At 45.4% G+C, this 26,728-nt stretch overlaps 1 protein-coding gene and 1 non-coding gene across 3 annotated transcripts in view; both read left to right on the top strand.

Moving 5' to 3' along the window:
• The first annotated feature begins 18,191 nt into the window (after positions 1-18,191).
• Positions 18,192-26,728, top strand: part of RPN2 (ribophorin II) — a 65,571-nt gene continuing 57,034 nt past the window's right edge. For both annotated transcript variants that reach the window (XM_049779198.1, XM_049779197.1), the window contains exons 1-2: positions 18,192-18,217; positions 22,770-22,963. In XM_049779198.1, the coding sequence (XP_049635155.1) occupies positions 18,205-18,217; positions 22,770-22,963 (207 nt within the window). In that variant the 5' untranslated portion in view covers positions 18,192-18,204. The remainder of the gene's footprint in view (positions 18,218-22,769; positions 22,964-26,728) is intronic.
• Positions 23,902-24,008, top strand: LOC126019723 (U6 spliceosomal RNA). Its single transcript, XR_007499349.1, has one exon. It is a non-coding gene; the product is annotated as a U6 spliceosomal RNA (small nuclear RNA).

Raw genomic sequence — 26,728 nt, 5'->3', positions numbered from 1 at the left:
CCAAAAAAATCTCAGAATCACAATTTTAGAGCTCTAGGGAAACTGAAAGGAATATTTCAAAGATTAAAAATTTAAAGTATCAAGGGGCTCAATACTTGTTAAGTATCATAATCCCTCCCTATTTTTTTTTTGGCTACATATAGCAGTGCTTAGAAGTTAATCCTGACTTTGCAATCAGTCCCACTCCTATGGAGTGGGCTCAGGGCACCATATATGGTACCATGAATCAAAATGGGGGTCTGTTGTATGCAACGCAAGTGCCTTAAACCCTGTACTTTCCAGAATCCATTTACTCCCAACTTTATGTTTAAGGATTATTCCCAGTGGTATTCAGATGACCAATATATGTGATGCCAGGATTTCTGCCCAGAGCTTTGTTGCAATGTATGTGCCCTACCCACCATTCTATCTTTGGTCATTATCACCTTCATTGATCTCACTGTAGTCATTTAAACTTTCATCAAAGTCTCTGCTCTACTTGATTATACCTTGATTAGCTAAAGAAATAAGGATGATGTCTTCTTTCTTTCTAGGCCCAATTCCTAGGAAAGTGCCTGTTTCATATATTCAATCATGTCAATGGTGTGAAGTACAAACAGGACAAAACACAACCATAAAAACAATAAAGTCAAGTTTTCAGATGCAACATATGTGCTAAATGTTCCCAGAAGTTCTGGGAAGTAGACACATTTATATTTTAGAGATGAGGGACTCTGAGAAGTAGTTTTCCAGAGTCTTTCCCAAAGTTTGCCTTCTAACATCTAGAGAGAGGAGGAGATAGCCCTTAGACCCAGGCTTCTGATTCTAGAACTTGTCTCATAACTGATGCTAGATTTAAATGCTGAGTTGTCCTTACTGAGAAATTTAAGTGCCTTTCACCCTATCTTTTTAATTCTTTTCATTGATTTTCACAAGTTACCACACAAGTTAATATATCTGGGTTTCTTTTCTAAGCAGAAATACCATAAGAAGTTAGATAATTGATAATATAGAGGAAGCCACAGACATACACACAAAAGTATTGGTCATAACATAGACTGCATGGTCGCCATTATGTCACAATACTTACATATAAGATATCCACAATGTCCGTTATGTGGTTGTGAATGAACTCTTTTGCGGCTTCTTTAGAAGGTATTCCATTGCTGAGAGAGAGCAAAGACTTGAGGAAGAACAGCTTCTCAGACTCACTCTAAGTTGGAGAAAATAAAAACTTATAATATCCTCATATACATTGGACACCTATTACACATCTGCATTAGAATGCATACTTGTATGTAAATTATAATCTTATAGAATATTTATCTGATGATTGTTGAGAGTTTTAACTTTTGGGGGGGTTGATCACACTTGGTGGTACTCAGGGGTTACTCCTGGCTCTGTGCTCAGAAATTGCCCCTGGCAGGCATGGAGGACCATATGGGATGCTGGGATTCGAACTGCTGTCCATCCTGTGTTGGTTGCATGCAAGGCAAACGCCTTACTGCTGTGCTATTGCTCCAGCCCAGAGGGTTTTAACTTTGGGGGGGAATGGGAGCTCTCACCATCGATGTTAGGGGTCACCAAGATTACATCCAGTGGTGCAAGGATGGGTATAGAGTGCCTGGGACCTTGTGCATACCAGGCATGACTTACAGCCTTTTGAGATAGCTCCTGAGTACCCAGTTGTAGAGAGATTTTGAAAATAAAACAAACCAGGGGTTAATATTTGGAAATCCTCACATCTCATTTGATCAAATATCAGTTTTATTATTCCTTGGAATGAACAAATTATTGACCAAGTTTAGTGAAGTTTCTTGCCTATTGATTATGCCTGGGACCTTTCATCTAGGTTCCCAGTGCTGACTATCCAGCACATTGTCAACCACATCTCCTAAAGACACCTCTGATACTGCTATTTCAGGCTCTTAATATGATTAAAGGTTTTGTTTTTGGTTTTTTGGGTCACACCCAGAAGTGCTCAGGGGTTACTTCTTGGCTCTGTGCTCAGGATTCACTCCTTATGGTGCTTGGAGGACCATATGGGATAGCGAGGATCAAACCCAGGTCAGTTGTGTGCAAGGCAATTGCCCTCCCTGCTGTGCTATTGCTCTAGGCCTAGAGTCATTATTTTTTATTTTTTTAAGGCTTCCTATTAAAATGCAGGTTCCATCTCACCCATTGCTGGTACAAATGTTGTCTGGTTCAACCCCTGTAGAATATTGTATGAAGAGTCCTCAGTAAACTTAGAATTGAACTGCCATGGGGCGGAGAGATAGCATAAAGATAAGGTGTTGCTTTGCACGCAAAAGGATGGTGGTTCAAATCCCGGCATTCCATATGGTCCCCCATGCCTGTCAGGAGAGATTTCTAATCACAGAGCCAGGAGTAACCCCTGAGCGCTGCCTGTATGACCCAAAGAAACAAAAACAAACAAAAAAAAAAAAAGAATTTAACTGCCATATTATCCAGGATTCCACTTTTGAGTATCTACCCCAAAACATTCATTTAGGGCTGGAGAGATAGCACAGCGATAGGGCGTTTGCCTTGCAAGTGGCCAACCCAGGACCAATGGTGGTTCAAATCCCAGCATTCCATATGGTCCTCCGTGCCTTTCAGGAGAAATTTTTTTTATTAAATATATTTTTTATTTAAGTAACATGATCATATTTGGGTTACAGTCATAACCAGAACACCCCCCTTCACCAGTGCAACATTACCCCCTCCCCCCTCAGGAGCAATTTCTGAGTACAGAGTCAGGAGTAACTCCTGAGCACCGCTTGGTGTGGCCCCAAAGCCAAACAAACAAACAAAAAAACTAAAACAAAAAAACATTCATTTTAGGGCTGAAGCGAAAGCACAATGGTTTTTGCCTTGCATGTGGTCAACACAGGATGAACCCCGGTTCAAATCCCAGCATTCCAAAATGTCCCCCGAGCCTGCCAGGAGTGACTTCTGAGTGCAGAGCCAGGAGTCACTCCTCAGCACTGCCAGGTGTGACCCAAAAACAAAAACAAAACAAAACAAAACACAAACTAAAACAGGGCTGGAGAGATAGTGCAGCAGTAGGGCGTTTGCCTTTCACACAGCTGATCCAGGACAAACCTGCTTTGATCCCCGGCATCCCATATGGTCCCCCTAGTCAGGAGTGATTTCTGAGCACATAACCAGGAGTAACCCCTGAGCATCACTGGGTGTGACCCAAAAACCAAAACTAAAAAACAATAAAACATTTATTTAAAAGGATGTATACCAAACATTATTCATTGCTTTCACTTAGTACAATAGCTAAGATATGGAATCAACTAGATGTGAAGATATGGTATATATACACAATGGAGTTCTGTGCAGCAATAAGGAATAATGAAATCATACAATTTACTGCAACCTGATTGGAACTGGAAGATATCATATTCAGTGATAAAAGCGAGAAGAAGAAAGATAAACACAGAATGATCACACTTATCTGTATATGATACAGATATATAGAATAGAATATAGAATAACTGGATGTTGGGGCCAGAGTGATAGCATGGAGGCAAGACATTTGCCTCGCATGCAGAAGGAGGGTGGTTCGAGTCCCGGCATCACAATGGTCCCCCGAGCCTGCCAGGGCTGGTTTTTGGGCCACACTCGGCGGTGCTCAGGGGTTACTCCTGGCTGTCTGCTCAGAAATAGCTCCTGGCAGGCACGGGGGACCATATGGGACACCGGGATTCGAACCAATCACCTTAGGTCCTGGATCGACTGCTTGCAAGGCAAACACCGCTGTGCTATCTCTCCAGGCCCCAGGGGTGATATCTGAGCATAGAGTCAGGAGTAACCCCTGAGCACTACTGGGTGTGACCCAAAAACCAAAAATGAAAAGAAAAGAAAAGAATAAATGGATGTTAATTTAAATGGTATTTGGAATAACTATGATATATAAAATAATTGGATGAGGGCCCGGAGAGATAGCACAGCAGCGTTTGCCTTGCAAGCAGCTGATCCAGGACCAAAGGTGGTTGGTTCGAATCCCGGTGTCCCATATGGTGTGTCCCCCCACCCCCACCCCCACCCCACCCACCCACCCACCCACCCCCACCTCGTGCCTGCCAGGAGCTATTTCTGAGAGACAGCCAGGAATAACCCCTGAGCACTGCCGGGTGTGGCCCAGAAAAAAAACAAAACAAAAAAAGAATAATTGGATGAGAAAGTGTAATATAGTAAAGGAGGAATGCCTAGAGAAATCACTTTTGAGCTCAGAACTTAGGGAGGAGGACAGACAAGGAAATAAATCCAGGCTGGAAGGAAAAACAATGAGAAGTGATAAAGGAACAGAGGTTGAGACTTCAGTTATATTGTTGTATGGGAGAATAGTATAATTATATATCCAAAACATTGACTCAACAACACTGAAACATGATATCTAAGCTTCTACCACTGAACTTAGTAATTACCTATCAGGGTGACAAACAGGGGGTGAGGGTGGAAGTAATTGAGTATGGGAGCGTTGGCAATGGGAGTTGACACTGGTGGTTGGACTGGTGATGAAATACTATTTGCCTAAAACTTAACAATCAATAGCTTTGTAAACTACAGTTCTTTAATAAAATAAAATTTATTAAAAATAAAATCCTTCGGGGCTGGAGAGATAGCATGGAGGTAAGGCGTTTGCCTTTCATGCAAGAGGTCATCGGTTCGAATCCCAGCGTCCCATATGGTCCCCCGTGCCTGCCAGGAGCAATTTCTGAGCATGGAGCCAGGAGTAACCCCTGAGCACTGCCGGGTGTGACCCAAAAACCACAAAAAAAAAAAAAAAAAAAAAAAAAAAATAAAATCCTTGGGGCCCGGAGAGATAGCACAGCGGTGTTTGCCTTGCAAGCAGCCAATCCAGGACCAAAGGTGGTTGGTTCAAATCCCGGTGTCCCATATGGTCCCCCGTGCCTGCCAGGAGCTATTTCTGAGCAGACAGCCAGGAGTAACCCCTGAGCAACACCAGGTGTGGCCCAAAAAAAAAAAAAAAAAAAAAAAAACAAAATAAATAAATAAATAAAATCCTTGCCCAGTGGTAGGGCATCTGCCTTGCATGCAGCTGATCCAGGACGGACAGTGGTTCGAATCCCAGCATTCCATATGGTTCCTCGAGCCAGCCAGGAGCGATTTCTGAGCCCAGAGCCAGACGCAATCCCCAAGTGCCACCTGGTGTGACCCAAAAAATAAACGAACAAACAAAAATCCTTGTCCTTGTATTTTTCTGAATATCAAAGCAATATTTATCATAATCTGAAAAAAAAGTAATAATGAAGTAAAATATGTCAGTAATTCTACTGTCTTATCTCCCTCACTGACATAAAGACACAATAAACAGGGGTAAATTCTCTGATGTGCAATACACTGCAAGAAGCCAAGGTTATGGTAAGAGTCTCTTTCAAATTAACTCACTAACAACCCAACAACAGATATTCCGGACCCAATTTTTCCCCACTCCGATATTTCTCCTAGTTATGACCAGGCTAATCTTTCTAAAATGAAAATTTGACTAAGTAACTCCCTATTTAAAGATTTTTGGGGGGGTTACATTCGACCATGATCAAGGGTTACTCCTGGCTCTGTGCTTAGAAATCACTCCTGGCAGGCTCGGGGGACCATATGGGATGCTGGGATTTGAACCACCATCCATCCTGGATCAGCTGCTTGCAAGGCAAACGCCCTACCGCTGTGCTATCTCTCTGATCTGGCCCCAGGATCTTTTATTTTATTTATTATTTTTTTTGTTTTTTGGGTCATACCCGGCAGTACTCAGGGGTTACTCCTGGCTCCAGGCTCAGAAATCACTCCTGGCAGGCTGGGGGACCATATGGGACACAGGGATTTGAACCAATGATCTTCGGCATTAAAGGCAAATGCCTAACCTCCATGCTATCTCTCTGGCCCCAGGATCTTTTTTTTTTTTTTTTTTTTGGTTTTTGGTTTTTGGGCCACACCCCACGTCAGCTCCTGGCTGTCAGCTCAGAAATAGCTCCTGGCAAGCACGGGGGACCATATGGGACACCGGGATTCGAACCAACCACCTTTGGTCCTGGATCGGCTGTTTGCAAGTTAAATACCGCTGTGTTATCTCTCTGGGCCCGGATCTTATTTTTTTTATAAAAATTTTTTAAGTGGGGGTCAGAGAGATAGCATGGATATAGAGTGTTTGCCTTGCATGCAGAAGGACGGTGGTTCGAATCCTGGTGTCCCATATGGTCCCCGGAGCCTGCCAGGAGCGATTTCTGAAACCCCTGAGCAGCACCAGGTGTGCCCCCCACAAAAAAAATGTTTTTAAGTGAGGCCAGAGTGATAGCACAGAGGGTAGGGTGTTTGCCTTGCATGGGGCCTGGGTTCAATCCCCAGCATCCCATATGGTCCTCCAAGCCTTCTAGGAGTAACCCTGAGTGTCACCGGGTGTAGCCCAAAAAACAAAAGTAGTAGCAATGATAATAATAATAATAACAGTAATAGGGACCGGAGAGATAGCACAGCGGCGTTTGCCTTGCAAGCAGCCGATCCAGGACCTAAGGTTGTTGGTTCAAATCCCAGCATCCCCTGTAGTCCCCGTGTCTGCCAGGAGCTATTTCTGAGCAGATAGCCAGGAGTAACCCCTGAGCACTGCCGGGTGTGCCCCCCCCCAAAAAAAAAAACCAATAATAAGAATAAATAAATTTAAGAGTACTCAAGAAGGTATTCCCAGTATACCTTATCCATTTCATCTCTTGCCTCGTCCACTACCCCAGCACTCTGAGCCAATTGCTATTCTTCTTCTTCTTTTTTTTTTTTTTTTTTTTTGCTTTTAGGGTCACACCTGGTGATGCTCAGGGGTTACTTCTGGCTATGCGCTCAGAAATCGGTCCTGGCTCAGGGGACCATATGGGGTGCCAGGGATCGAACCAAGATCCGTCCTGGATCAGCCATATGTAAGGCAAATGCCCCACTGCTGTGCTATCGTTACAGTCCTATGCTGCTATTCTTATGTTTCTGGGTTTTTTTTAACCTTCTGACTTTTCTATATCTATTTACTGATTATACTATATATATCCTGGCCCAGGGATGGGTCTTAATGGCAGGATATATATATATATTTAATAAGCAACATTGTATTACTCATGAAATTCTAGGTCAAAGAAGAGTCTACAGAGCAGAAGGAAACATTTCTTTTTTTTTTTTTTTTTTGATTTTGGGCCGCACCTGGTGACTCCCAAAAAGGGGGGGGGGGGGCGGAGAGATAGCACAGAGGTAGTGTGTTTGCCTTGCATGCTGAAGGACAATGGTTCGAATCCCGGCATCCCATATGGTCCCCCGAGCTGCCAGGAGCAATTTTTGAGCATAGAGCCAGGAGGAACCCCTGAGTGCTGCCCAGTTAGTCCAAAAACAAAATAAAACAAAACAAAAGAATCATTTGAGGAGCCAGAGCAGTGGCGTAGTAAGCTTGTACGCGGCTGAACCAGGATGGACTGCAGTTTGATCCCCCGGTGTCCCATATGGTCCCCCAAGCCAGGAGCAATTTCTTTTTTTGTGGGGGAGGGGTCACACCTGGCGGTGCTTAAGGGTTACTTCTGGCTCTGTGCTCAGAAGTCTCTCCTGGCAAGCTCAGGGCCATATGGGATGCCAGGATTCGAACCACCGTCAGTCCTGGATCAGCTGCAAGGCAAATGCCCTACCACTGTGCTATCTCTCGGGCTCCCAGGAGCGATTTCTGAGCACGGAGCCAGGAGTAACCCCCTGAGAATCACCCAGTCTGGCCCAAAAACAAAATAACAAAACAAAACCAAAACCAAAAAAGAATCATTTGGCCAGAGAGATAGCATGGAGGTAGGGTAGTTTGCCTTGCATACACATGGATGGTGGTTCAAATCCCGGCATCCCATATGGTCTCCTGAGCATGCCAGAAGTGATTTCTGAGCGTAGAGCCAGGAGTAACCCTTGAGCACTGCCAGGTGTGACCCAAAACCCCCCAGAAAACAAACAAACAAAAAAGAATCATTTGAGGAGGCCATATAGATCCATATATAAAAATTTTTGTATTTATGATTGAAACCCAACTACAAACATGCTTGTAATCATGGTGCTTAAATAAAGATTTATTAAATAAATAAAACACTCATATTAAAGCCAATAAAGTTAAAAACAAAAAATATTCTTTGTGAAAGTTGGGGAAATGACTCAAAAAGCTGGGGCTAGGGAGTGGGACTTAGTAGATGACATGCCTCTTAGGTCTGAGACTCTGAATTTGGCCTTTGGCACAGCAAAATCAAACTGAAAACCAAATAAAAAATGTTTAAATGTTGCAAGCATTTGCTACAGATGAGAGGGTAAGTTGGACAAGTGGGAAGGAGGCTTCTACATACCTTAAGTTGATCTGTAAAAGCTGCCTGGATAGACTGGATCAGAGAAGCAATTTCAGCATCGTTGAAGCGGTACTCAGGTCTCAGTATTCTGAGTTTCAGAGATTTTACTGTAGTGGAGGAGAGACCTTGATGTCAAGACAGCTGCACTATCTTCCTCACCTTTGTTACTTGCTCTTCCCTTCTAAAGTCTAGGTTTTCAGATCTGAGTGATAAAACAGTCAGCAGTGCCTTGTAATGTGGCTATCTGATTAGATCCCTGGCCCCCTATCTAGTTCCCTGAGCAGCACCAGGAATGATCCTTGAGTTCACAGCCAGGAATAAGCGCTTAGAACCAAAAATTGTGGCCCAAAAATTTATAAAAAAAGAGTCCCAGATTTCTCAAAGATAAATTCAGGGGGCTGGAGCAGTGGCGCAGCAATAGGGCATTTGCACATGGCTGACCCAGGACAAACTGGGTTCACTCCCCTGGTGTCCCATATGGTCCCCCAAGCCAGGAGCAGTTTCTGAGTGCATAGCTAGGAGTAACCCATGAGCGTCAACAGGTGTGGCCCACATACCCCCCCAAAAATGGTAAATTCAGCATTCCCCGTGACAAATTCATGGGGATAAATTATATCAAAGATAAAATCAGGGGCCAGAGAGATAGCATAGCAGTAGGGTGTTGCCTTGCAAGCAGCCATCCCAGGACCAATGTTGGTTGGAATCCTGGCATGCCATATGGTCCCCAGGGCCTGCCAGGAGTGATTTCTGAACACCAAGCCAGGAGTAACCCCTGAGCGCTGCCAGGTGTGCCCAAAAAACCAAAAAAAAAAAAAAAAAAAAAAGGGGCCGGGCGGTGGCGCTAAAGGTAAGGTGCCTGCCTTGCCTGCGCTAACCTTGGACGGACCGCGGTTCGATCCCCCGGCGTCCCATATGGTCCCCCAAGCCAGGAGCAACTTCTGAGCACATAGCCAGGAGTAACCCCTGAGCGTTACTGGGTGTGGCCCAAAAAAAAAAAAAAAAAAAAAAAAAAAAAAAGAAGACAGAAAAAAAAAAGATAAATTCAGTGTTCCCATCTAAGCTTCTTTTTTGTTTGTTTTGTTTTGTTTTTGGGCCTCAACTGGTGATGCTCAGGGGTTACTCCTGGCTATGCACTCAGAAATCGTTCCTGGATTGGGGGACCATATGGATCCTGGGGAATCAAACCATGGTCCGTCCTAGGCAAGCACCTGCAAGTCAGATGCCTTATCGCTTGCGCCACAGCTCCAGCCCCAGCTCCAGACACTTCTTTTTTTGGAGGGGGGACACGCCTGTTTGATGCTCAGGGGTTACTCTTGGCTATGTGCTCAGAAATCACTCCTAGCTTGGGGGACTATATGGGCGGGGGTGAAGTGGGGGATCGAAATGAGGTCTGTCCTAAGCTAGTGCTTGCAAGGCACTACCTCTAGGGCCACTGCTCCGGCCCCCTCCAGACACTTCTGATCTATAATGTAATAGTTAAGAGCACATGTATTTCACATCTCAGTTTGAGACTAGTTTGAATTCTGGCTTTATGACTTCTTAGTTGTATGGTTAACTTCTAGTTCAGTTTCCTTATTTCTTTAAAATAAGGCTATTGTGCCCATTAAGTGGGCTACTTAAAAAGGCTTAAATCGGGCAGCAGGGATAGCACAACGGTAGGGCATTTATTTGCCTTGCAAGCGGCAGGTCCACTCAAGACCAACGTTGGTTCGAATCAGGGCATCCCATATGGACCCCTGTGCTTGCCAGGAGCAATTTCTGAGTGCAGAGCCAGGAGCAGCCCCTAGTACTGCCAGGTGTGGCCCCCAAAAAACCAACCAACCAAACAAACAAACAAAGAAACAAAAGGCTTAAGCTAATTATCTGGCTCACAGTTAAGTACTCAAACAATAGCAATTACTCTTCCAATTCAAAAGATGACTCTGTGGTGACAAAAGCTAAAGATAGAGCTGCACTCCCTTGCTCAAAACTGTTTTCCTACTGGACCAGGATGCAATGTGGATCCTCTCTCCAGACCTGCATATAATCTGATTAAGAATACCAGCAGGGTAGGGCACTTGGCTTACACATGGCCAAACTGGGTTCAATTCCCCGTTATCCTAAGCATTACCAGAAGTGATTCCTGAAAATCAGGAGTAACTCAAGTGTCCCCAAACAAACAAACAACAATAACAATAAACAAAATAGCAAAAAACCAACTCTGGATACCAAAGGATAGTACAGGGTTTAAGTCATTTGCCTTACATGCAGTCAGCCAGAGAGTTAGATCCTTGGTACCCCATCTTGCCCCCGCAAGCTTCCCAGGAATGATCTTTAAGCACAGAGTCAGACATAAATCCTGAGCACCACTAGTGTGCACCCTCAAAATAATAGCTCTAAACACCAAAGAAATAATACATAGGTTAAGGTGATCCTCCTGAATACTGGCATAAGTGATCACTGGACACAAAGCTGTGGCCCCAAACAACCTGCTTCTGGCCAAATAAAGACAAGAGTAAAAGCTTAAAAAAATAATAAGACCCTATTAAAAATGGGGAGAAGAAATAAACAGACACTTCCTCAAAGAAGAAATACAAATGGCCAAAAGACACATGAGAAAATGCTCCACATCACTAATCATCAGGGAGATGCAAATCAAAACAACAACCATCTCATGCCACAGAGACTGGCACACATCATAAAGAACAAGAACAATAAGTGCTGGCGGGGATTTGGAGAGAAAGAAACTCTCATTCACTGCTGGTGGGAATGCTGTCTACTCCAGCCTTTATGGAAAACAATATGGAGATTCCTCAAAAAGCTGGCAATTTAACTCCCATATGATCCAGCTATTCCACTCCTAGGGATATACCCTAGGAACACAAAAAATACAATTCAAAAATGCCTTCCTCATTTATTCATTCATTGCAGCGCTGTTTACAATAGCCAGACTCTGGAATTAGCCAAGATGCCCTCCAACAGATGAATAGCTAAAGAAACTGTGGTACATAGTATACACAATGAAATATTATGCAGCCATCAGGAGAGATGAAGTCATGAAATTTTCCTATACATGGATATACATGGAATCTATTATGCTAAGTGAAATAAGTCAGAGGGAGAGAGATAGACATAGAATAGTCTGACTCAGAGGCTGGAGAGATAGCATGGAGGTAGGGCATTTGCCTTGCATGCAGAAGGTCAGTGGTTCGAATCTCAGCATTCCATATGGTCCCCTAAGAAAAATTAAAGACATTATTGTAATAAGGTCCAGAGACAATAGAGTTAAGAGCTGGAAGGGCCGGAAGGACCGGCTCACAATATGAAGCTCACCACGAAGAGTGGTGAATGCTGTTAGGGAAATAACTACACTAACAACTAACATGACAATGTTAATGAATGAGAGAAGTAGAATGCCTGTCTCGAATACAGGCACGGTGGGGGAGGTGGGAGGGTGGCATTGGTGGTAGGATTGTAGCACTGGTGAAGGGAGGTGTTTTGTTTATGACTGAAACTCAACTATAATTATGCTTGTAATCATGGTGCTTAAATAAAGATTAAAAAATAATAATAATAATAATAAGGGGCTGGAGCGATAGCACAGCGGTAGGGAGTTTGCCTTGCACATGGTCAACACAGGACAGACCCCAGTTCAATTCCCAGCATCCCATATGGTCTCCCGAGCCTGCCAGAAATGATTTCTGAGCACAGAGCCAGGAGTAATCCCTAAGCGTCACCCGGTGTGACCCAAACAAACAAATAAACAAAAAAAGAAAAAATAATACAAGATTTTGGGACCGGAGTCATAGCACAGAGGTAGAACGTTTGCCTTGCATGCACCCAATCCAGGACAGATGGTAGTTCAAATTCCGCATCCCATATACTAGTCCTCCACGCCTGCCAGTAGCGATTTCTGACTGCAGAGCCAGTAGTAACCCCTGAACCCACTGGGTGTGACTCAAAACAAACAAACAAAACAAAACAGAATACAAGATTTTCCTTAGGGAAACAGTTCAAAAGGTTGGTGCACCTGCTTTACATGTGGGAATCCCAAGTTTGATCTCCAGCATCTCATGATCTTGACAGTGCCAGGAACAAGCAAGTACTGAGCAGGACATAACCCTGAGCACTGCTGGGTATATTCCCCCACCCCTCCACACCTTACACACAGAAAGAATACAGCTCTGGGGGCTGTCTGCCTACCTCCATTTTCCTTGCTCTGCTACTTTCTAGCAATCTAACGTCATTTATCTGTGCCTATTTAGTTTCAAAATGGAGATGACAGCAAAGCTGACTTCACTGGACTGACATAAAATCTGTACTAAGGACCTGTTGGAAAACAGTCCTTTGCTCATGGAATGATAAAGACTCAACCTCATTTTCCTCTTTTGTAGCTTTCTATCCTTATTGTCTCAAACGTGCAATTATTTCTTCTATTTCTCCTTAGGGATAAAGGGGGGAAATTATTATCTCTTCTTTTTTTTTTTTTTTTTTTTTTTTTGGTTTTTGGGCCACACCCTGCGGTGCTCAGGGGTTACTCCTGGCTGTCTGCTCAGAAATAGCTCCTGGCAGGCACGGGGGACCATATGGGACACCGGGATTCGAACCAACCACCTTTGGTCCTGGATCGGCTACTTGCAAGGCAAACACTGCTGTGCTATCTCTCCGGGCCCTATTATCTCTTCTTATCATCTTTTTTCAGATTGTGCAGGTCTACAGAATTATCTCTCAGAATCAAATTTAGTTTTTTTTTTAATTAAGTAATGTAGATCCCCACCCCACCTCCTGCAACAATATTTCTTTTTCTTTTTCTTTTTTTGGTATTTGGGCCACACCTGGTGACGCTCATGGGTTACTCCTGTTGATGCACTCAGAAATCGCTCCTGGCTTGGGGACCATATGGGATGCCGGGAGATTGAACCGCGGTCCGTCCTAGATTAGTGCTTGCAAGGCAAACGTCCTACTGCTTGTGCCACTGCTTCGTCCCAAGTATTTCTTTTGTTTGTTTGTTTGTTTGTTTGTTTTTGTTTTTTTGGACCATATCTGATGGCTCTCAGGGATTACTCCTGGCTTTGCGCTCAGAAATATTACCCCTGGCAGGCTTAGGAGACCATATGCAATGCCGGGATCAAACTCACTGCAAGCAGAAGCATGTACCTTACCTACTGTGCTATCTCTCTGGTCCTGCAACAGATGTCTTAAGTTAGGACAAAATCCAATGCCCAAAGTCTAGTTACTGGGACTGGGTAGATGGCTCAAACAGCTGGAGCACATGGTATGCAACTAGGAGTCACGGGTTCAATCTCTGGTCTTTCATGGTCTCCATAGCACTGAGTCAGGAGAAGCCCCTGAGCAAAGCTAGGTATCGCCCAAAGACCATAACAAAAGTCTTGTTAAGAGGTGGTCACACCATAACTTAATCTGAAAAGAGATTCCCTTTTTCCGATCCTCTTCCTTTAAAGCCCTCCCCTCACTTTATCACCTGGATGTTCCCAGATACCGAAAAATTTCAGTATGCCATTCAAATCTTTTAGTTGCAAAGCCACACTCCCGGAGTCAGAATCATCTTCCGAATCCACACTGTCAGGAGCACAAGGAATCACTACTTCCTCACTGGTCCTAGGGATGAAGAGAGGAGTGGAGAAATTAGTATTCCAGATTGCACTGGCTCATCACTTAAGCAAAACATGTTCCATGTCACTTTTAGAGAAAATAGGCAGTTATCATTTTTTCAATCTTTAAAAATTGAGGCATCCTGGGCCAGAGAGATAGCATGGAGGTAGGGCATTTGCCTTGCATACAGAAGGACAGTGGTTTGAATCCCGGCATCCCATGTGGTCCTCGAGCCTGCCAGGAGCGATTTCTGAATGTAGAGCCAGGAGAAACTCCTGAGCACTGCCGGGTGTGACCCAAAAACAAACAAACAGAAAAAAAATTGAGGCATCCTGGGGCCGGAGCGGTGGCACAGCAGTAGGGAATTTGCATTGCATGCTGCTGACCTAGGATGGACCGTGGTTCAATGCCCCAGCCTCCCTTATAGTCCCCCAAGCCAGGAGCGATTTCTGAGCATAGAGCCAGGAGTAACCCCTGAGTGTCACTGGGTGTCCCCCCCCCCAAAATTTAAAAAAAATATATTTTGAGGCATCATGGTCTGCAAAATTGTTAGTATTTTTAGCATTTTTTTTTTTTTAAATTTTGGGCACACCTGCAGTGTTCGGGACTACTTCTGGCTCTACGCTCAGAAATCGCTCCTAGCAGGCTCGGGGGACTATATGGGAAGTCAGGATTTGAACCACCGTCCTTCTGCATGCAAAGCAAACGCTCTACCTCCTTGCTATCTCTCCGGCCCCCGGCCCCTATTTTTTGTTTTTTTGTTTTTTTTTTTTTGTGTTTTTTTTTGGGGGGGTCACACCCGGCGGTGCTCAGGGGTTACTCCTGGCTGTCTGCTCAGAAATAGCTCCTGGCAGGCACGGGGGACCATATGGGACACCGGGATTCTAACCAACCACCTTAGGTCCTGGATCGGCTGCTTGCAAGGCAAACGCCGCTGTGCTATCTCTCCGGGCCCCAGGCCCCTATTTTTATCACAGTATTTGACCATTACCTCTACCTGGCTTGTTCACTTGTGTTTGGGTATGGTCTCCCATCAGACTGTAAGCTCCATAAATTTACAGGGAGCTGAATCCCTGGCCACGGCTGAATCTCTGCCAACTAGCCTAGAATGAGAGGGTGGTAAGAAATGCTAAGCCACTGTTCAGAGAGACAGAGTAGAACTCCTACCCCATCATCTCCCTTGACCCCCTGACCCCCCCTTTTCCTTTCTTATTTTCTCTTTGTTCTGCAGTGCATGACCTCTTCTGTCATACCCTGTGCTTATCTAAGATATTCATTTTTTTTTTACATCTATTTCTTCCTGTTTAAATCCAAGCAGTACAAGGGCAAGGCTCTTTGTCTGCTTTGTTCCGGAATCTATTCCCAGAACTGCGACAAAAGAGATGGGGTAAGGAAGATAGTTTCTCAAGATTTTGTGCTTTCCACAATATAAAATATGCAGACAAGACCATGTACAGACAGAAATTAGGTCTAATTCTTTTTTTTGGGGGGGGGGGTATAACACCTGGCAGCGTTCAGGGTTTATCCTGGCTCTGCACTCAGAAATCACTCCTGGAAGGCTCAGGGATGCCGAGGATCGAAACTAGGTCTGTCCCCAGTCGTCCGTGTGCAAGGCAAATGTCTACTGCTGTGCTATCACTCTGGTCCCTAATTCTAATTTTTTTTTTTTTTTTTTTTTTGGTTTTTGGGCCACACCTGGCAGTGCTCAGGGGTTACTCCTGGCTGTCTGCTCAGAAATAGCTCCTGGCAGGCACGGGGGACCATATGGGACACCGGGATTCGAACCAACCACCTTTGGTCCTGGATCGGCTGCTTGCAAGGCAAACACCGCTGTGCTATCTCTCCGGGCCCCCTAATTCTAATTTCTATCATATTTTCTCTACCTTTAAGTTCAGACAAGCAACCAGACAATAAATATCTCTTGGGCTGCAGAAATGGTAATGGGTAAGGTACTTGTCTTGAATATGGCAGACCTGGCTTCAATCTGGTATCCCAAGCACTATCAGGAATGATTCTTGAGTGCAGAGCTAGAAGTAATCTCTGAGTATCATTGGGGTGGCCCACAAACCAATAAATATATCAAGCTCTGCTTGACCTGATAAGTAGATAAATATCTCCAACATGGCCAAAATCAAGCTCTCATTGTTACTTGGGAAGAGAACCACCCCACCATGTATTTCTGCCATACAGTAAATGTGCACAATCACAAAATGTACACTCAGTGATTAAGTGTAGCAATTAGGAAAGAAGTAGGTTTTTGTTTTCATTATATTTCATTGTAAGCCTGTTTAATTTTATTTTTCTAAGTAGAAGTATTAGGGCTCTAGAGATAGTACAAGAGGATAAGGGATTTGCCTTGCATCCCAGCAACTCCTCCAGGAATCCTGGGTTTCTCCCCATCCTCCCTCATTCCTAGCCCCCACTGGCAGGAGTCACACCTGATCAAAGAGTCACCTCCCCTAGCTCTATTTAAGAGCCAATCTAAAAATTCCTTTTTAGTTTTTCCTTGTGGGGGCCATACCCAGTAGTGCTCAGGGGTTTACTCCTGACTTTCATTCAGAATTTAGTCCTGGAAGACCTTGGGTACCCTATGGGAAGTGAGGGATTGAACTCTGGTTAGCCATTTGCAAGGCAAGTTCCTTATGTGTGTACTATGGCTCTGGCACCCAAATTACTTTGCTAACAACTGATTCTCATAAGTCAGTTAAGATAGTCCAGCACATACTTACTAAATTGTAGGTTCTCTTTAATTGAAGGTTCTCTTTATCATTCTAGAACAGGATCATCAGTGTCCAATAAAACAAGTTTCCTTAATAGTGGAAATGCTCTTTACTTCTGCACTATTCAATACCATATCCACTAGCTACTCATGGCTAATAATCACTTAAAATGTAGCTAATACAAAGGTTGTAGGGTCTAGGTGGATAGGGCTTTTGCTCTATACATAGATGACCCTAGTTTCATCCCGGGGACTCTATATAGTCCCCCAACTGGACCAGAAGTGATCCCCGAGAACAGAATAAAGAATTTTATACATTCAGGGGCTGGAGCAATAGCACAGCAGGGAGGGTGTTTGCTTTGCACGTATGTATGACCAGGATTTGATCCCTGGCATCCTATACGGTTCTCTGAGCCTACCTGAGTATAGAGCCAGGAGTAACCCCTGAGTGTAGCAGGGTATGCCCGCTTCCCCCCCCAAATAAATTTATATATTCATAATAGAACATTGTAAATATTTATGAAATCACATTGCTTTGGTTCAATTGGTTCAAAAGATTCAACCCAAATCTTTTGGTTTTGAAGTGGAATTTTTCTCTCCACCCCCTATTCCCTTTACGTCCCACTCTTTCTCTGATTCCAGAGCACAACTGGACACTCCTGCCCCACTCTACACAGCCATGGGATTAATTTTCTTAGCACTGCTGGGTGTGGGAGAGCTAAGAAGACATATCTATCTCACTGAATAATGGTGAAAGGCGTAACTTGAGATAATGTATATAGTCCATTACACTTCGGGAGGGGCAGGGATCCCAACTGCTCAGGAGATCCACAGTCTGTTTGGGATTTTTATTTTTTCTTTCTGGTTTTATTTCTTTTTCTTATTTTTTATATATATAAAATATTTAAGCACCATGATCACAAGCATGATAGTAGTTGGGTGTCAGTCTTAAACAGAATACGGATCACCAGTGATCTATTCCACTTTTAAGGAATCCAGTCAACACCCAATAATTGAAATCATTTTAAGATGTCATTTCCATTTCTGAACTCGTTGACTTCTGTTTGCTCAGAAAACGGTGCTCAAATCAGTCACTCCCCCGCTCCTTCCGCCCACACCCAACTGTCCCTTTAAAATTGGCCGGGCTGCCAAGAGACGGCTGAGTGACAAGGGAACCGACCAATCAACGCCACCGACCAATCAGCATACGCCCCGTCGCGGGCCCTTCCGGGAGCCTCGTCCAATCGCGGCCCGGCAGGCGACCGTTTCGAGGCGGGCGAGTCCACGTCGGTCCGGGCGCGGGGGTGGTCGGGAGCCAAGCTGGCCTGTCCCGGAAGGACTGCGGGGCTCGAAGCGTGGCATCCCGGCCACGGCTGCGGAAAAAGCGGCCCGGCTCAGCTTGGCGGCGGGAACTGACCTGGGGCTCGCAGCCATCCCCGCACTCTCAGCCCGCGGGTCCCCGGCGTCCCCTCCGGCGCGGTCGGCGAGTCTCTCCCGGGGGCGGAAGTGAGGCCGCGGCGCGGGGCCAGCCGGGATCCGCTCGGAGGAATGGCGTCGCCGGGTGAGGCGTTGCTCGGGGCTCGGGCTGGGGGTGCCGTGGCCGGCTCGCCTCGGGGCCGGGGCCTTCGCCCGCGAGAGACTGGTGCCGGCCGCTCGGGAGCCGGCCTGTCGGGATGCCCTGCCCTGGAGGGACGAGGGCATGGGCGCGCGGGCTCGCTGAGGGTCGCGCCGTGCTGGGACCCCGCGTTGGCCGGGCGAGTGGAGGTGGAGGTGGCGGTGGGGGGAGTGCGGAGCTTGCGGGGCTACGGGTCCCTCCGAGGCCCAAGCTTAGCACCCCGGGCGCGCTAGCCTCCGGGCGCTGCTACTCATTCATGCCCATTCATGGATTGGCCCGGCCGGGCGGGCTTCTGGCCCAGGCGGGCCGACTGCGCTTTCGGAGAAAGCGTCCATAGTTTTTCTTTCTCTTTAGTGAAAGTTGCAAGAAACCCACTCTCGGAGGTAGCTGCGGGTGCCTGAATAAATGCTCAGTTAAATGCCCCAGTTATTGATTGGTTCTGTGACCCAATTGATCCAGTCGCAGATCCCACCCCGGAACCTCAGTCTCTGATTTGCAAAATTGTCAGGTTTAGGGGTTGGAGAGATAGCATGGAGGCAAGGCGTTTGCCTTGCATGCAGAAAGACGGTGGTTCGAATCCCGGGATCCCGTATGGTGCCCCGAGCCTGCCAGGAGCGATTTCTGAGTGTAGAGCAAGGAGGAACCCCTGAGCGCTGCAGGGTGTGACCCAAACCCCCCCTCCAAACTTGTCAGTTTTTTTACCTCCTGGCTGTTGCCTGGAGACCCTCCCTCACTTACATTGTGCGTGGCACCCACCGTGCCAGCACTCAGGAAAGTCATCTGTCTGATGGAAAAGGCAACTGTTTTGCACAATGGCCTCTCTAGGCGCCCCTCGCTCCAGTTTGGGGAAAGCATGTCTTATTTTCATCGGACAGACGAGAGGGAATCTCCTCCACCCTCCAAGCAATGAAGGAATCAGTGGCTCGCCGGCTGCCTTTTCTAGAGAAATAAAAAGTCGTGCGTGGGGCCGTCACACTGACCCACCTACCTACTTGTGGTAGCCCCACTCTCACCCTGCATGTGGAAGGTGCAAGTGGTGGCCCGTCACTTGGGCCCATTTCTTCTGCATGACATGGCTATCACCTGCTCTGTGCTCATCTGTTGAGTCCAGGGAAATCACTAACCAGAGCAGGGGAGTCTGGGGGTTTTGACCCTGCTGCTGAGTTGAGGGACTGGTTTCCTCAGAGTCTGCCTGGGAAAGTGGTGATTGTAGTCACTTGACTGGAACTCAGAAAGGGAGGCTGCACACATGTATGTAACTAAAGTTGCTGGGCCCCCACATTGTTATCTTGACTTTTTCTGATCTTTCTGTTAGCTATTCTGGTTTTTTTTATTTTGTTTCCTAGCTAGGCTGGAATAACTTCCATTGCTCCCTTCCTGGCTCAGACCCCTGCATCCTTTTTGCTTCGCTTTAATAGTCTCCTAACTAATTTCCTTTCAGCCTTTTTCTTGCAGAGTCTCAACATAGTGTTGCTTATTTCCATTCTCTGATCCTGTAAAAATGTCCTATCAAAGGGCTGGAGGGGTAGTACAGAACCACAGCACTTGCCTTATACACAGCTGGCCCAGGTCTTGCCAAGGGAGATCCCTGAGCAGAGCTAGGAGTAAGAAACCCTGAGCACCCCTGGGGATGTCTCTAAGACAAAAACAACAAAGTTTGTCTAATTTTCCCCTGCTCAGAGCTTCCCTGTGGATCTTTCTTTCTCATGAAAAGCCAGAGTTCTTACTGTGACTTAATAAACTCTCCTGATTTCACCTCTATCACCTGTCAGTGGTCGGCAACCTACGGCTCACGAGCCACATGTTGCTCTTTACACTTTTAATGTGGCTCTTCTGTGTGCTGGGCGGCCGCTCCAGGAGTCAGGACTCTGCTCCTAGCCTCTGTCAGTGTGCGCCCTGTGTGGCTCTCAAAATAAATTTCAATCGTGGTTTTGGCGAGATTTGGCTCAGTTGAAAGAAAAGGTTGCCGACCACTGACCTAGATCTTTCTCATTATCTCTCTAGCCAGACCAAGCCCTTCAGGCTAATGTGAAAAGATACTATCATGGGCATGGAGATAGTATATGATTAAGGTACTTACTTACTGTGCATGCAGTAGTTGGATACTGCTTCAAATCTCAGCACCTCATATGATCCTGGAGCATTCCCAGGTGTGGATTCCTGTTGCAAAAGATACCATCTGAATGCCTGATTTAGGATCTTTGCCTTGCTTTTTTGAGGGTGTCATTTCCCCCTAAAATTTTTTGGCCACACCCAGTGATGCTCGGGTCTTACTGCTGGCTGTGTGCTCAGAAATCACTCCTGGCTTGGGGGACCATATGGGACGCCACTGGGGGACGGGATCGAACCTCGGTCCATTCTAGGCTAGCGCAGGCAAGGCAGACACCTTACCACTTTGCATCATCGCTCCGTTCCTTTCATGTTCTTTTTTTGGGGGGAGGGGCACACCTGTTACTGCTCAGGGATTACTCCTGGCTTTGCTCTCAGAAATTGCTCGTGGCAGGCACTGGAGACCATATGGGATGCCTGGGTTCGAACCACCTTTGGTCCTGAGTCAGCCTGGGTCGGTGCTTGCAAGGCAAAAGCCCTACCACTGTGCTATCTCTCCAGCCCACCCTTCATGTTCTTTTTTTTTTTTTTTTTTTTCGGTTTTTGGGCCACACCCGGTAACGCTCAGGGGTTACTCCTGGCTATGCGCTCAGAAGTTGCTCCTGGCTTGGGGGACCATATGGGACACCGGGGGATCGAACCGCGGTCCGTCCAAGGCTAGCGCAGGCAAGGCAGGCACCTTACCTCTTGCGCCACCTCCCGGCCCCACCCTTCATGTTCTTAATGTAGGTATCCCAACAGCTTTTTTCAGTGTATAGAGGAGTGTCAACACTATAGTTAGATCTGGGTTTGAGTCCAAGACTGGTTGTATGCAGGTACACTGTGACCTCAGGTTTTTTGTTGTTGGTTTTGTTTTCTGTTTTTGTTTTTGGGCCACACCTGGTGATGCTCAGGGGTTACTCCTGGCTCTGTCTTGGCTCTGCGCTCAGAAATCGCTCCTGACTCGGGGGACTCTATGGAATGCCAGGGATCTAACCCAGGTCCGTCCTGGGCAGCCACATGCAAGGCAAATGCCCTACTGCCATGCTGTCTCGCCAGCCCTGAACTCGGTTTTGTTATTTGTAAAATGAATATAATAATTCCTTTTTTGAAGGGTTCTAGTTCAAACTAAATTTGACAGTTGTAGGCTAAGAATGTGGGACAAATAATGTTTGTAATAGTAATGATTACTATTACTTGTGAGCAGACAATACTGATAAGAATCAGTCCTCTTCAAATGTGTGTGGTTTTTCATGAAAAGCAACATAGACTGTTGCTTTTCGTCTGTGTCCTGGGGATGAGACAAGAGTTGTCTTTTTTTCCCACTTATTTAGAAAATAATAGTTTTTTACTACTATTTTTACAGTTTTTGATAGTGGAAAGAAAAAGAAACCATCTGTGTGCCCATGGAGCTTAAAGCTTAGTGGAGGAGTCAGGCATTGAGTACAGTGGTAAAAAATACTGCATATGGTTGCTATGAATGCAGATAGCAACAATAATGGTGGCAAAAATAGCTATCACTTGGATATATCACTTGTCTTTATTATAGACTATGTCTTGATCCTAAGGGGGCCATAGGACCATGTAGTGCCATAACTCAGACTCTGGACTCCTATCTGCAAAGCATGCGCTCCAGCTCATTGAGCTATCTCCCTGATCCTTCTAAAGCCTTATTGTTGGGGTTGGTGCTCAGGCTTACTCCTGACTCTGTGCTCAGGGATCACTCCTGATTTGGCTCGGGACCATATGGGGTGCTGAGGAATGGCAGTTGGCTACCTTAAGGCAAGTATCTTATCTACCAAGCTATTTCTGTTTGTCCTTACAAGCCTGAGGTAAATTCTGTTTTCTGTTTGGAGAAACTTAGCTATGGGACTGTCACTGTTACTGTCATGGCCATATTATAATGCAGGACAGAGCCTGGGTTTCAACTTGGTCTCAGAGGTCCAGCTCCCCGTTAGTTAGTGCTGGGAACCGAAACTGAGAGAGCTTCTGAAGGAAATTTTGCCTCAAACTGAGGCAAGTTGAAGTAATGGAAGGCATGGGAAAATGCCAGGTAAGGAAGAGCCTGACTCTTCAGAAGCGTTGAGAAGAGGATAGATAAAAAGAGTACAGAGAAAAACATGGCAAAGAAGCCTCAATGTTGTGGTGAGGATTCTGGTCCGGCCTGAGAGGAGTTAGAAAGAGACTTGATTTGGGAATGGCACAGTGAGTTCTGTGCTTTGGTGACATGGAGGCTCCTGGAAAGTTTGACTTCAGCTAGTTGACCAGTGCCCAGGTAGCACAGCCTACGTGTCTCTTCAGGTTAGACCTCCATTTCTCTCCCATTTCCTTCTGTGATTTGGTACCCAGGTATTGGCGTGTGTGGGAAAGAGTAACAGTGCAGTGCATTTAACGGTCGTTTCCTCCCCAGGTTCAAGGACTGTCTTCCTGTTGGCCCTGACCATCATAGCCAGCGCCCAGGCTTTGATGCTCAGTCACTACCTCAGCCAGCATGACGTGGAGAGACTGAAGGCCTCACTGGACCGCCCTTTCCAGAATCTAGAATCTGCCTTCTATTCCATTGTGGGACTCAGCAGCCTGGGGGCCCAGGTGCCAGATGTAAAGGTAAGGCCAAGTGTGTCTTGGCCCTTTGCTATGTCCTTTGTGAAGAAGATCCAGTATAATACAATAAGAAATAACTTTATCAGATTTTTTTTGAGGATGTCTACTACTGTGTTTTTAAGACCAAGTTGGGTGTTTTAGCACTACATAAAGAAAAGCAAGTTAGGGGCCAGAGATAGGCACTGGCCATACACACGATTGGCCCAGGTTTGATTCCCTCATATCCCATGAGAAATGATTTCTGATTGCAGAGCCAGGAGTAATCCCTGAGCACTGCTTGGTGTGGCTCACCCAAAGAAAGAGCAGGTTCTAGATCATCTTGGAACTTTGTTGTGCTACATGTATACCATGGGCAGTTTGATTTATTACACGGTTTAGGACATTTTGGTATACTTGGACTGAGATGACAAGTATCATAATACATCATGATTAAAGCCTTCCCTGAATTTAGGACTAGATTGAAGTGAATACACTTTTTTTCGTTTGTTTGTTTTTGGGTCACACCCGGCAGTGCTCAGGGTTACTCCTGGCTCTACGCTCAGAAATCACTCCTGGCAGGCTAGGGGACCATATGGAATGCCGGGATTTGAGCCAGCATCCTTCTGCATGCAAGGCAAATGCCCTACCTCCATGCTATCTGTCTGGCCCTGAAGTGAATACACTTTTTGCAAGAAGGGCCACCTGTGGTGGTATTCAGTGATTCCTCTTCAGTGAAGATGGCTACTTTCAAATACTGATTCACTTGTATTGGCAGATCTGTGACTCCAAATCTCTATGATTTATGATAAGTTTGAGTTTTCCTCATGTCCTATTGCCATCAGATGTTATGTGCAGCGTTGCTCCATTATTTATTTATTTATTTTTTGGTTTTTGGGTTTTGGGCCACACCTGGCAGCGCTCAGGGGTTATTTCTGGCTATCTGCTCAGAAATAGCTCCTGGCTTGCTCACTTCGGCACCACATATACTAAAATTGGAATGATACAGAGAAGATTAGCATGGCCCCTGCGCAAGGATGACACACAAATTCGTGAAGCGTTCCATATTTTTTAATTGAAAAAAAGAAAAAAGAAATAGCTCCTGGCAGGCACAGGGGACCATATGGGACGCCGGGATTCAAACCAACCACCTTAGGTCTTGGATCCACTGCTTGCAAGGCAAACGCCACTGTGCTATCTCTCTAGGCCCCATTTCTTTCATTTTTAATGTAGCCTGACAGAGCTGCTGCCTCTGACCAGCTTGTGCAGACATTAAATGAAAGCATAGCTCTTCAAACTTCTGCTCAGGGGCCTGGAAGATGACCCAGGAACTTAAGGTCTTAGCCTAACAATCATAAAGCCGTAAATGGCACAATTTCATCTTTTTGTAGCTGAGTAGTATTCCAGTGTGTATAGATAATAACTTCTTTATTCACTCATCTATTTTGGGAATTTGGGTTGTTTCCAGCTCATGTGCTGGTTGACCGTAGGTACTATAGAGAGTGTGCATTTATTTCTTCTGGCTGTCTTTTGAAAAAAAATTTTTTTTTTTTGGTTTTTGGGCCACACCCGGTGTTGCTCAAGGGTTACTCCTGGCTGTCTGCTCAGAAATAGCTCCTGGCAGGCATGGGGAACCATTTGGGATGCCGGGATTCGAACCAACCACCTTAGGTCCTGGATTGACTGCTTGCAAGGCAAATGCCGCTGTGCTATCTCTCCGGCTCTCTATCCATACTCTTACGTTTGTTTTAGGCCACACCTGATGGTGTTCAGGGGTTATTTGCTCAGAAATTGCTCCTGGCAGGCTCAGTGACCATATGGGATGTTGGGGATCAAACATAGGCATCAAACTCAGGTGTGTCCTGGGTCAGCCACATGCAAGGCCCTACTGCTAAGCTGTTGCTTTGGACCTTTCCCCATACTCTTGTGGAAGCCAGGTCACTTTTCTTCAAGATTTTTCTACATTCTGCCTTTTGTTTTGTGTTTTTGGGCTACACCCAGTGACACTCAGGGGTTACTCCTAGCCATGCGCTCAGAAATCACTCCTCACTTGGGGACCATATAGGACACGGGGATTGAACTGCAGTTTGTCCTAGATTAGTATGTGAAAGGCAAATGCCCTACCACTTGTGTCACCGCTCCGGCCCCTACATTCTACCTTTTATTGTATTCTTACGATTATTTTTTGTTTTGGTTTTTGGGTCAGCGCTCAGGAGTTACTCCTGGCCCTATGCTCAGAAATTGCTCCTGGCAGGCTCAGGGGACCATATGGGATACCAGGATTTGAACCACTGACCTTCTGCATGCGAGGCAAACACTTTACCTCCATGCTATCTCTCCGGCCCCATTCTTTAAATTCCTTATATTTATAAGCTGAGAGCTAAAATTAAATTACCCATCCTTACGATTTCTTTAAATCCCTTATATTCTATAAGCTGAGAGCTAAAATTAAATTACCGTATTTTCCGGTGTATAAGACGACTTTTGAAACAAAAAAGGTCAACCAAAAATCGGGGGCCATCTTATACGCCGAGTATATCCCGAAAAATGTTTCAATATGCCGCTAAACGAAAATTGTCTGAATATTGCCACAAAACGAATTTTCCAACTCAACCCTGCATCAGTCACTGCAAGGCTGCTCGGACCGCCTCTCTAACTCAGTCAATCCAAGCAGGCTTTTTTTTTTTAATTTTTTTTTTTATTATTATAAGAATTTATTCGAGGGCCCGGAGAGATAGCACAGCGGCATTTGCCTTGCAAGCAGCTGATTCAGGACCTAAGGTGGTTGGTTCGAATCCCGGTGTCCCATATGGTCCCCCGTGCCTGCCAGGAGCTATTTCTGAGCAGACAGCCAGGAGTAACCCCTGAGCACCGCCGGGTGTGGCCCAAAAACCAAAAAAAAAAAAAAAAAAGAATTTATTCAAGACAAAATTGATTAACATATTGAGGTAAACTGACATAACATAATATAGTAACATAATATAACATAACATATGATTAATAAATATAATAATACATGTAAGTCAAAGAACATTTCTAAATAAAACACAAATTTTTTTATCATAATGACTTACATCAAGCAGGCTTTTGATGCATGGAAATTAGACAATGTTCTGGACCTGAATCTACACTGTCAAAAGCCTGCTCAGATTGGCCAGAGTCAGAGAGGAAGTCTATTACAGTATAACCTTTGAACCTTTGCTTGTTGTGATTGGCTCAATGTGGTACATGAGCACAGGAACACATGCAGCACAGGAACGTTCTGTCTGGTATTTATGTTTTAACTGCAAAATTAGGGGTTGTCTTATACGCCCAGTCGTTTTATACGCCAGCAAATACAGTATATACAATTTCAGTCTTGGGAAACATTTCTCTTTTTTTGTTTGTTTGTTTTTGTTTTTTGTTTTTGGGTTACACCCGGCGGTGCTCAGGGGTTACTCCTGGCTGTCTGCTCAGAAATAGCTCCTGGCAGGCACAGGGGACCATATGGTACACCGGGATTCGAACCAACCACCTTTGGTCCTGGATCGGCTGCTTGCAAGGCAAACACCGCTGTGCTATCTCTCTGGGCCCTTGGGAAACATTTCTAACTTGTGGAAATGGGTGCATTTTGATAACAGAGTTGATCAATGAACAAGATAGTGTTAATACTAAATTAAACTTGTAAACTGTATGGAGAAATGACTGTATTTTATTCAGTTTGACCATTTCTGCCTACTCATTAGGAAACTTAGTTCTTTTTATGTTTGTTTGTTTCTGGGCCATACCCAGTGATGCTAAGAACTGGCTCCT

The sequence above is a fragment of the Suncus etruscus genome, chromosome 9 (assembly GCF_024139225.1).
Source record: "Suncus etruscus isolate mSunEtr1 chromosome 9, mSunEtr1.pri.cur, whole genome shotgun sequence".
Taxonomy (NCBI): domain Eukaryota; kingdom Metazoa; phylum Chordata; class Mammalia; order Eulipotyphla; family Soricidae; genus Suncus; species Suncus etruscus.
Note: the sequence above shows the minus strand (reverse complement) of the source record. Positions and strands in the feature narration are given on the sequence as shown.